This window comes from Neodiprion pinetum, chromosome 3, assembly GCF_021155775.2.
Source record: "Neodiprion pinetum isolate iyNeoPine1 chromosome 3, iyNeoPine1.2, whole genome shotgun sequence".
Taxonomy (NCBI): Eukaryota; Metazoa; Arthropoda; class Insecta; order Hymenoptera; family Diprionidae; genus Neodiprion; species Neodiprion pinetum.
Window position 1 is genome coordinate 28,667,819 of NC_060234.1, and position 12,246 is coordinate 28,680,064.

The 12,246-nt window shown below is 41.1% G+C and overlaps 2 protein-coding genes across 8 annotated transcripts in view; one reads left to right on the forward strand and one right to left on the reverse strand.

Moving 5' to 3' along the window:
- ChAT (Choline acetyltransferase) overlaps positions 1-12,246 on the forward strand; it is a 64,403-nt gene that overhangs the window by 12,833 nt on the left and 39,324 nt on the right. The window contains exons 1-2 of one of the 3 annotated variants that reach the window (XM_069134543.1): positions 2,145-2,321; positions 5,807-5,895. In XM_069134543.1, coding sequence (XP_068990644.1) covers positions 2,198-2,321; positions 5,807-5,895 — 213 coding nt within the window. In that variant the 5' untranslated portion in view covers positions 2,145-2,197. Of the gene's footprint in view, positions 1-2,144; positions 2,322-5,806; positions 5,896-12,246 lie in introns of those variants that run through there. The other 2 variants (XM_069134545.1, XM_069134544.1) reach the window with 2 other exon arrangements.
- LOC124214887 (uncharacterized) overlaps positions 3,492-12,246 on the reverse strand; it is a 40,024-nt gene continuing 31,269 nt past the window's right edge. For 3 of the 5 annotated variants that reach the window (XR_011176708.1, XM_069134547.1, XM_069134548.1), the window contains exons 2-5: positions 5,327-5,455; positions 4,520-4,619; positions 4,129-4,247; positions 3,492-3,888 (exon numbers count right to left, since the gene is read on the reverse strand). Coding sequence is in view for 3 of the 5 variants with exons in the window: in XM_069134547.1 (XP_068990648.1) it covers positions 4,242-4,247; positions 4,520-4,619; positions 5,327-5,455 (235 nt within the window). In the remaining 2 variants the exon portion in view is untranslated. The remainder of the gene's footprint in view (positions 3,889-4,128; positions 4,248-4,519; positions 4,620-5,326; positions 5,456-12,246) is intronic. The other 2 variants (XR_011176707.1, XM_069134549.1) reach the window with 1 other exon arrangement.

Sequence of the window (12,246 nt, forward strand, 5' to 3'; positions counted from 1 at the left end):
TCATAGCTACTGAATATGTGCTTGCACGAAAAATGAATTGAAATAATTTATTGTAAACGTGACAAGTTTGTAATATTTCAGATGAAATATAAGTACAATTGCCATCAAATATTACAAAAGTGTTTTACTCACCCAGCACAAATCCTCGTCCTCCTCGTCCTCCTCCTCGTCCACCTCCGACCACCTTCAACCACCTCGAACAACCATCGATAATGGTTGATGGAAGTCGAGAAATTTTATTAGCGGACTGACAACTACGGAATTTGGGGTTGCGCGAAAAACGAATTGAAATTATTTATTGTAAACATGAACCGGGAACTACGGAGCGCTTATCCTGGAAGTCGAGAAATTTTATTAGCGGACTGACAGCTACGGAATTTGGGGTTGCGCGAAAAACGAATTGAAATTATTTATTGTAAACATGAACCGGGAACTACGGAGCGCTTATCCTGGAAGTCGAGAAATTTTATTAGCGGACTGACAGCTACGGAATTTGGGGTTGCGCGAAAAACGAATTGAAATTATTTATTGTAAACATGAACCGGGAACTACGGAGCGCTTATCCTGGAAGTCGAGAAATTTTATTAGCGGACTGACAGCTACGGAATTTGGGGTTGCGCGAAAAACGAATTGAAATTATTTATTGTAAACATGAACCGGGAACTACGGAGCGCTTATCCTGGAAGTCGAGAAATTTTATTAGCGGACTGACAGCTACGGAATTTGGGGTTGCGCGAAAAACGAATTGAAATTATTTATTGTAAACATGAACCGGGAACTACGGAGCGCTTATCCTGGAAGTCGAGAAATTTTATTAGCGGACTGACAGCTACGGAATTTGGGGTTGCGCGAAAAACGAATTGAAATTATTTATTGTAAACATGAACCGGGAACTACGGAGCGCTTATCCTGGAAGTCGAGAAATTTTATTAGCGGACTGACAGCTACGGAATTTGGGGTTGCGCGAAAAACGAATTGAAATTATTTATTGTAAACATGAACCGGGAACTACGGAGCGCTTATCCTGGAAGTCGAGAAATTTTATTAGCGGACTGACAGCTACGGAATTTGGGGTTGCGCGAAAAACGAATTGAAATTATTTATTGTAAACATGAACCGGGAACTACGGAGCGCTTATCCTGGAAGTCGAGAAATTTTATTAGCGGACTGACAGCTACCGAATTTGGGGTTGCGCGAAAAACGAATTGAAATTATTTATTGTAAACATGAACCGGGAACTACGGAGCGCTTATCCTGGAAGTCGAGAAATTTTATTAGCGGACTGACAGCTACGGAATTTGGGGTTGCGCGAAAAACGAATTGAAATTATTTATTGTAAACATGAACCGGGAACTACGGAGCGCTTATCCTGGAAGTCGAGAAATTTTATTAGCGGACTGACAGCTACCGAATTTGGGGTTGCGCGAAAAACGAATTGAAATTATTTATTGTAAACATGAACCGGGAACTACGGAGCGCTTATCCTGGAAGTCGAGAAATTTTATTAGCGGACTGACAGCTACGGAATTTGGGGTTGCGCGAAAAACGAATTGAAATTATTTATTGTAAACATGAACCGGGAACTACGGAGCGCTTATCCTGGAAGTCGAGTTTCACCGCGTAGCTGACCCGAAGCGCGGGATCCGGGAGGTTGAGAACCCGGTACTCGAAATACGTAGCGGACCCGAAGCGCGGGATCCGAGAGGTTGAGAACCCGGTACTCGAAATTTGCGGAGCTCGACTCTCATCCGTCCGCTCTACTGCGCGGTTGTTTCCAGACTGAGGAATTCGGCTAGCTGATTTTGAATTGGTGACGTCACTTTCTGAACATCCGACATCCAAACTTTGGTTTCGACCTTTAATACTATGTATGATGATGTATGATGTACGTTGTATGATGTACGATGTATGATGTATGATGTATGATGTATGATGATATGATATGACGTATAATGATTTCAGTTCTCACATTCCAGACAAGAAATACGCACTTTATCTTTCCTGCCAATTGCAGACTGAAGCGGCTTGGCCCTTCGATCGCCAGGCGTGGACCAAAGATTCATTCTTCAGTTAACGAGTCAGCTAACGAGTCGAAATGTTCTTTGCTCTGAAAATCACGAAAGAAATTCAACTTAACCACGTTGGACTTCTGACGGAAATTTCAACGATTTAAAAAAATGCTGGACTCAATTCTTTGATGCACTGTTCCGACGTAATTTTGCGAGAGAAATTGATTGGGCGCAGTCCCAATGCGCTGCGATCAACGCATCGAAAGTTACAGCCAAAAAACGAGAACCTGAGTTTTCGACATTTTTCAGCAGGTGCTTTTTTGCTCGCCATTTCTCTCCTCTTGGTCCCACGCTCTTTTTGCTGCGTTTTCTGAGTTCCTGAGGGTCCAATCAGTCAGGTAAGGGTCATTCAAATCGAATCTGAGACCAAAAATTTTTGGCTCCAAAAATGAAGAAAAAGTAAGGCTAACCCCTTTGCATTTTTGGCAAAAATTATCGCAATTTCAAAAAGTGCTGGAATAAATTCTCTTACGCACTATTCCGACGTAATTTTGCGAGAGAAATCGATTGGGCGCAGTCCCAATACGTTGCGATCAACGCATCAAAAGTTACAGCCAAAAAACGAGAACCTGAGTTTTCGACATTTTTCAGCTGGTGCTTTTTTGCTCACCATTTCTCTCCTCTTGGTCCCACGCTCTTTTTGCTGCGTTTAGATATATTCTTCAGTGAACGGGTCGGCTAATAACGCTGCCGTTCTGCGACAGTTGGATGATGAAAAATTTTGCTCGTATTTTTCAAATGTGTGTTAAAATACACTTTAAGTGTTGAGAAGCGTCGTTCTTTCTCTCCCTATCACCTTTCTAGGTCTTTAAATCACTACGCAGCGTTAAATACTGACTCACATACGAAGCATCCATTTCGTCTCGTTCAAAATTAGCGCATCCGTGATGTATTACAGTTACTCTGAATTTTTTTCCATCCGAATACTTTTCGATAAACAATTCTGCTCCTTCACCCAACGCAGATACTTCACTTGCGACCAGCTAAAACAACGTTTCGATTCTATGCCTATGAAAATTCAACATCGAGAGAGCAAATGAAAAGTTGTTGGAATAATTATGAATACTAATGTTATGGAATACATCGAGCGCGCGTCGAATAGAATCCCATTTCGAAATGAATAATTCTTCTCTTTTCATATCATAGCTAAACTAGTAATATAGGTAAATAGGATGGTTGGAGGTGTTCGAAAATGGTAGGACATTTCAAAAGTTAAAGTCGACGATGATCCGGTGCATCAATTTAATCGTTACAGATTTTCTCTTTCCATGAGGCATAGAGTATTCAGCAACGATAATGCAGTCCTTAAAATTCATCATTCATCTCTGTCTGGAAAGCTAATTCGCAAGGCGTGGTATTCTATTCTATTTGCATTATTAGAAAAATACCCGTACTCTACATACACTGTTTCTAAACTTTTGCTACATTTGGTTTAATCCCCATGCTTCCACAGCACGAATAGTCGGAAATGTTTTTGATTATCCATAATAAAATAAAAGAAGTAACAAAGCTTAAATTTATTGTTAAAGCTCTAATGAATACATCAAACTGCGGTCGAATCAATTCATTTATTATTTGCACATGACCTCTGTATATTTGATAAATTATTCCTAAATACATTGAAACATACGTATTTATAATGAAATATCATGCAATGGGCTGTGTAAACTATAAACTATAATTTCTATCGAATAGCTGCTTTTATGTCAACAGGGCTTTGAGACTCAGTTCCGTTCGTCCTCCTCCTCGTTTACCTCCGAACACCTCCAACCACCGCCAACCACCTCCAACAACCACCGATAACCACATCGGGTTGTACCTGGAATAGCAATAAATATTCTCAGTATAAGAACACATCAAAATTACTGTGTGAGGATTTATATAATTAATCAATAAATTAATCAAATAATGAATTTTATTAGTGCATTTATAGCTACTGAATTTGTGCTTACACGAAACATTAATTGAAATAATTTATTGTAAACATGACAAATTTAAAAAATTTTAGGTAAAATATAATCAACATTGCTACCAAATATTTTAAAAATGTTATACTCACCATGCACAAATTCTCGTCCTTCTCCTTGTCCCACTCCTTATCCTGCTCGATCAGCCGCAACCACCTCTAACCACCTCCGACCACCTCCAATGACCACCGCTAACCACCTCGGGTTATGTCTTGAATACAAATAAATATTTTTAGTATTAGAACACGTCAAAAATATTGTGTAAGGATTAATATCGTTTTTTTATCGACAGATTTCACCAAGAAGATTATGAGAAAATTATAAAAAGTAATAGAACTTTTATTAGCGCATTAAAAGCTACCGAATTTGTGCTTGCGCGAAAAAGGAAGTGAAATAATTTATTCTAAACATGACAAGTTTAAAAAATTTCAAATAAAACGTAACTACAATCGCCATTAAATTTTATAAAAGTGTTTTCCTCACCGTGCAGAAATCCTCGTTCTCCTCGTCTTCCTCGTCCTCGTCCTGGTCCACCTCGATCACCTCCAACCACCGCCAACCACCTCGGGTTATACTTTGAAGACTAATAAATATTCTCAGTATTAGCACACGTCAAAAATATTGTGTAAGGATTAATATAATTTATTTATCGACACATTTTACCAAGAAGTTTATGAGAAAATTATAAGAATTTATAGAAATTTCATTAGCGCATTGATAGCTACTGAATTTGTGCTTCTGCGAAAACTGAATTGAAATAATTCATTGTGAACATGACAAGTTTAATCAGAACTACGAAAAATTAGTCCTGAAGGTCAAAAGTCAACAGGTCAAAACTATTGGTTTGGCTTCAAAGTTAGGGCTTTCACACCATCGTAAAATTGGGGTCGCTTCCAAACCTATAACGACAAAGGTTATTGAAAATGTGAGACGCAGTTTATCATAAGCGCAATTATTTATTCAGTGGAGGCTACAACGATTGACAACTTGCGTGGTCATGTGTAAGTGCTTGAATAGATATGAATTGAAGTTGAAGATTATGTTTCTAATAAGTTTAAGGATGCCGTTATCACAATGAATGAAGTCTGATACTATTCTTTTTTCTACAAATTTCTGCTATTCCACAGGGTAAGAGCCATTCGGCGAAAAGCTTGCACCATAGCCAAGCCATTGATTTTAAACCATAAGGATTTGAAAAAAACTGAGATCTCTCACAAGCCCTCATCGTGCACCTCATGTCAAAGCAATTCCTTGTCGTCGATAAAGAATTATTTCTATCTACAACCTAACTGTTCGCAAAATGAATCCTGTACACGTTGAATTGTGAACTTGTTCTTACGGATCCTCGGATGTTCTACATGCCTTTTTTGAATTCCAGATGATCTGCAATTAGTAGGAAGAGGCTCCAGCGAGTAGATTCTGAAACAGAAAGTTTTTACTCTTCAAAAAAACGCTAGAAACGAAGGTTAACTCGTTTGAATATTTTTTCGATTTCATATCCGATAATACCCATATTTCACAAAATCTATATAACTTTATCTTACACCGTACAACGTAATTTACGATACTCAAGTGAACAAGATGTGTGTTGTGCGAAGCTGTTGGTACAACTCGCGTTTGAAATGGAATAAGATTCACGATTACAGACAAGCCTCTTGCATGCGACAGTTGCGTGAGTCAAAATGCACAATCGTTTAAATTCCCACATCACCGACGTATAGTTAAAAATGAAAACCATTCGTAAATCATAAGGTATCTCATTTGTTGCAGAGGGATGGCGAGATTCAGTGCTGGGGGCTCCGCGTCGACTTCTTGTGTCTCTTGGCAGCTTTTCAAGAACCGCGTCACCAAGCCCAGCGGTAAGAAATTTGCCCGTATAATAATTATTCATGAAAAGAAGATTGAATAAATTTTAGCGTATGAAAACGATCCGCGACATGCTCTGAATGGGCTTTGGGATACAGGAGAATGGAAAAGGTGCAGGCTACAAGACGCTAAGTTGTCAGGGAAACAAGAAATTCAATACTGCACCGATGCCAGTTCAACTCCATAAAACCTTCCCATACCCCTCTAAATTTTGGCCACACTATGGCCAACATCTTCAGTTACTTCATACCCACACCAAGCGCATTTCTACGTGCACATACGTCTTCGCAGATACTTTGAAGGAAATTTCATTATAACCGTCTGAAATTCGCACCCCGACGTTATTCGAGTCATGTGTGTGGGGGGAAGGCTCAGCGGGAGTTCAGGAAGGTCTGAGGGGTCAGAGGGTTCTATCGAAACTCGCGAGGCTCTGGGATCTTTGGGGGCTCCAAAGTTTCGCGTTGGCAAAGCTAAAGCCAGCGTTAAGGCGAACCAACTCTGGTTTCGAACGAAGGCGGTTTATATCGCTCGAGTTTGATACATCGACGGGGAATTTTGTTCCTTTTATTTTTTTCCTGCTTGCTCAACTGCTTCTAGAAAGATTGTTCACCTGCTTCTCGACTCATAATTTATATGAGAAGCAAAAGTTGTGGCGGACAAAAAATAACTTTCAAGAATATGAATAATTTAGACTGGGAAGAAATTTGATATGGGGGTTCTTGATGGCACCCCGAATGTACGTCGTTTCCATATTCAACCCTCGAGCCAAACTATCTTAGATCTGACATTTCTAAATATCTTCATGCCCAAGGGCAAGAGACCCTTTTTCGTGCATTTGCATGTACATCAGGGCCAGTTCTGCCCCAGGGGACTCTGCGAAGGGGAGACCCATTTAGCTATCATAAATTCGGTCTGAAAATAAAAAAAAAAATAAAATAAAATAAAAAAAAAAAACACGAATAGGTTAGCTTGGGTTATAGCCAGAGTTGTAAAACTTCATATCTTGCATCTAGGTAAAAGCATAGGTGATTGAGATGTGTCTATGTACAAGTGTTCGGGTACTTTATACACACTGAGAGTGGTATAAATAAAACGCGAATACGGATGAATAACGAATAAAAACAATGAGATTCCAAATAAAATGTTGCGAATTAACGTTAACTGAACAAATTTTGGTAATCATTTGCACCAATGTTGATGCTTCAAAAATTGACTGGCCGTGGTACCGTAAAACCCAAACTATATATGTACATAGGGTACAGTTTCTCTCAAATCGTACCTACTTACCGGTAAAGGCGCTTATTGTTAAAATGTGCCTAGTTGTACAAAAAAGTTACTGTACAACTCTGGTTTCAGCATAACCGACTACTTACCGCGTCTCTATTTTCCCCAACTAGAGGGACAACTTATGCAGTGCCCGATGTAACTGCCATAGCAATAAACTGAAACTGAAACTGCAACTCAAAGCCAACTTGAGCCAAAGCTTATCTGATTATAAGACTGACAGTTCTGCTAAAAGTTATTTGAAAAAGTATTATTTCCAAGAGATGGTAGGCATTGTCTTGTATGGGCATTAGGCACGGTTTGACGAGCAACGCGTTCACTTGTTCTAACCGAACGCCTCGAGGGTGTTCCACCCTTGTTCGGACACCCATCGGGATAACTTAATCTAATCCAGCCTAATCTCACTCGAGTTCGCGGTCCAGAAAAGGGCGTTCGGTCTGCGATGCGTCGTTTTATAAACCCGTTCGACGGATGGTCTAGCAGCGTCATGATTCGACCATAAATAAGGCAATATCTCGACTTCTGATAGCGGCTAATTTATTTATGAAACGAAGGGTCGGTCGCGGCGTGAGTCACGTGCCATCTGCCGCTCTGCGTTCATTATGATACATGATTTGCTATCACAACACAGCGGGTCGGTTGGTACCGTATAGTCTCTACAGCCATTCCGAGTAATGACTGATGCTTTTTCTAAGTTACAACCCTCAGCTCATTAATTGCCTTATTGCGTGTTCGTTTACTCGAAAACTGATTGCGACAGAATAATGTTAAGTGTGACAGAAAATTGTCGAATCTTTTGACTGGATTAACCAGTACTGGGCAGTCGCTATTGCTTGTTAGGAACCCGTTGATAAATGTTGAAGGTCTGATGTCGAATGAACGCTTGGTAATGCTTTATACCGATGTGAAAATTTTCAGCAGTGTTTAGTCGTTCTAATCGTTGCAAATGGCATTTTTTCATACAAGAAAATTAAAACTCTATGAAAATTAGACACGGTGGGCTGGACACGTGGGTATTTTCCCTTAGACTGTAACCTAATCACTAAATGGACCAGGGTTCAAATGGTTGTGGCAACTGACATATCCATACATTTGCAAAAGCGCGCGGCGCGCTTTGAAGTTACCCGTTGGTTCATCTCTTAGTGATATTTACCGAAGGGCGATGGGCGCGTGCAGAGCCTTGGATTACGTATAACGTTCAGGCAGCGCGTGTGCAATTACAGAGAGACATGGGGGGAGTCGGTACGTTCACTGTATCGGTTGACTTATTGGTTGGGTTAGGGTGAACGCGAGTTCATCGATGAAAATACATTTTTCGCTTGTTCACACAGGCGTTGGCTTTGGGAAATCCTCAGCAAAAATTCAGACTCTGCGGCGTGCAGCATGGCGAGAGAATTTCTGTAAGATTGTTCAAGATCGTCTACGTGAGTCAGAAACCTGGGATCCAGAATTCATGCACGAGAGGGTTCAGAGCCAGATCGAAACCGATTGTTAATGGTCGGTTAAATTCATCCCGCCCCTCGACCTCTTTTTCCTTAGCACGCACGTATTTCCCCCAGCATAATACGGAGGCCTCCGACACTTCCACATTCACACGTACAATGTACGTCAATGTACACGTGTGAAGCGCGTGAGGAATCCCCGGAGAATAAAACGGAAGTGCAAGAAGTTGGGCAGTTGATTAGAGTTGCAGGTCACGCAACGGCCGATATTGATCACGAGAAATTTTGTCTAGATAGATCTCTAGCTCCGGATAAAACGAAGCAACTGTATTTGGTGGTTCCGCAGCGATATATCCTCCGACCTTCCGCCGGTTTAACATTTTCCTCTTTCTGAAATGAATTTAATCTGAAATCTGACATGATACAAAATTAACGTACACGTCCGACTAACTTCATTACTCACTGCTCTCTGCAATGCTCTCAGTCTCAAATGTCAAATAAAAGTGTAAGAATATTGGATAGAATTTCTTTTTTGCGTTATACAGTTGAATATTCGTAATTTTCAACTACGCAACATTTCCGCTATTATTTTGTTGGACGAACTCGACACTACCCAATTCCTCAAGCAACAAGTTAAGTGAAAACTACGTTGGTACGTGAACCTAAACAAACCAGGAACGTGTAATAATTCTTCTTGATGGTATATGAAATTCCATCTCCTCGGCAAAAGTTGTAAAGAACAAAGAGAAAGTTTCTGGTATAAGGTACCATCTGTATTCGTACAATTTTCAAAGGAGAGGAAGAGATGATAAAAAGATATCAGGATAGCCTTGAAAATCCATTGCGTATTGATCAGCTAATTGTTACCAAAAGGGTATAATTTCCGATCGAATTGTGGATATCTAGCAATGACATTCATAAAAGGTTGACCCTTATTGCCAAGCAGGAAATCTCTATTGTTTCATATGTGCCCGGAAAACATTGAGTTGCCTTTACAGTGCTAAAATGAAAAGCAAGTTTACGCAAAGCATTGTTAGGTAAAATCGCCAGATAATAAACGCCAATCAGGAAATGATCGCAAGTTTGAAATATTAATATGTTGTAACGTTCAACTTACTGTACATTCATTCACAGTACTGTACGACGTCCGCTTTAATTGAACATTTATGAAGACTCAGACTTGCGTATGCCGGACCGGGGGGAAATCATTTCTAAAAACAAGAGACTTGTGAGAGATGAGCGTTACCAGACGAACGATTCAGTTACCAGTCATAAAAGTGGAAGTGAAAGAATATACAAAATGAGAATATTTTTGGGCAGTATTATCTTTGCATAAGTATACAAATGTATCTGTTGAACCATCCGGTTCGGTTTACACCATTAGTAATCCGGCACCGAAACAGAAAGGAATCACTTTGTTTTCGTATCAGATTTCTATCCATTAACTTTTATTTCGTAACCTATACCATCTTTGTCGTACACTAAATATTCAGCGAAACCTGCTGCTTCTGTAAAAATTAACTTTCATGTCAGTTTCCCACTTTGTAAATGTCATGTAATACGAATTAGATGCGATTTCAAGGGGTCACGAATTATCATCATTGCACACGTGATATGTATTATCTCCCCCCGAGATGTTCCCTGTGTTATGTGAAAAGCGGACACGACGAAATGACATTTTCAGAAGTCAAGTACTCGAACGTTGGTTGAACTTCAAGTATCACCGCAGAATCTCTCGAACCCATGGTTGAGGAGTTTAAAGGGGAAGATTCAGGATGCAAAGTGATTTCTCCCAGTCGACTTGAACTCAATTTGAGCACGAGCAGAGCAGCTCGACCGTCCAAAAAACGTTGGATTGAAAATGGAAAAATCTGTTATCCGAAATCATTTATTTAAGCCTAAGACTCAAGTTCCCTACGAACCGCAAGTTTACGCATCAAAATTTTAACCGTGAGTTCAGTTGACTCTCGAAATTAATTTCCTGTCATAAGTTGTTGATAAATTTTTTCTCCCGGAAGCTTCGACGCGACTAAGAGGGCAGCTTTTTTACACATCAAAAAAGAGCCTCGCCTCCAACATCAGCGGCCGGTAACAACGTCAAAGCTTTGCACCATCGATAGCGAATGATCCGGTGGTACAAAGAGGAGTTAGTTAACGTCAAAAAGTTGGAGTACGCGGACTTGAATAAATTGGCACACGGCCGGGTCAAGTTCTGGGTCGACTCATTAGGAACACGAGAAGGTGGTACGCCCGGGATGGATCGGCGCCCTCGCGAACCCGTGAACCCGGCCGCGAGTCCTGCTGCACCCCCTAGGCTCTCCAATTACGTTTGGCTGGTGCGGAGAAGCGGAGGCGCACCCTCCCTCAATCCTCCTCACCCTCCAGCGTCGATTCTCGCCCGCTCACCCGGGCCTTCCGATGTTTGCACAAAGAGTTAGCACGCTCCTGGGTTCCCAAACACAACCATAATTGCTTCGCTCCGCTGCACGTTACTAATGCACCCGACCGAGTTCGTTTGTCCGCCAGCGTCTCTTGCCGTTAGTTTATTTAGTTTACTCTCGTTTTCGCGTCCCGCTAGACGGCCTATCGTTCACCGCGTTTCGAAGAACTTTTCTTTGTTTCAAGCCGGACAAGAAACGCCGTTCGTGAAACTAAAATCTGAAAGGAAAATAATCCCGAAGAGCGAGGGTTGACGGTTCACTGCCACTTGTCAAACGGCGCAGGTAGAAATGCCGGGGGTATAGGATACAGGGTGGAAATCTCTGTAGGTTTTGCAAGTGTAAACGTAGTTTGATCACTCCACCTGGCGGCCGCAATTGCTTCGGGCTTTACGGCGAACTTTGTACTCTGGAAAATTAAGTTCTCCGCGCTTTTTGCAATTACCAGAAAATACCTTTCCCAGACTACCGAGAAGATTGTCGTCTCCGTACTCGAGCGTTTCGAGAGAAACATCGTGCACCACGACACTCGCCCCGAGAGTTTGCTCTCTGACAATGAGTCCCATAAATCTCACGATGGTACCCGTATCTTTGGCGTACAAGGAAACATCCTTCCGGTTTTCGTATCACTTTGTTGGAAAACGCGATTTGAAGCTCCGATTTTGACTCGAGTATATCTGGTACAGTAGCTCATGGGAAATTAGGTGCAATTTCATAGTGACTGGTATCCAAGTTTCATGGTGTAGAATTTTAGAATCGTTGTAAATAAAATTTGAGTCAATACGAATTACTGAAAAGATAAACCAGCATTAACCCTTGATGCGTATACTGTAAGAAAAATGTGGTGCGTACTTCCGCAGACCATGTTATGATGTCAATCTGACACCACCTGATGTCGAATTATAGATCTTACCGGAATAACTCACACCAGTCAATCTTGGACAATTTTACCACCGCCATTTTTCCAAGTGTGCCGATCTAGGAAATAAACAGGAATTTACGGACTATTGGAAAAGATAGATTTTCCATCTACGCCACAGTGACAGAGATGATGAATCTGCTTCCATCCCCATCCGTATATTTTTCGTTCACTTTATCCCATTGCCCGACACCTTGCTCGACAGAGACTCCCACCAGACCGCAGCGGTATGCAAACATTATAAGGGTGTGCAGACGGGGT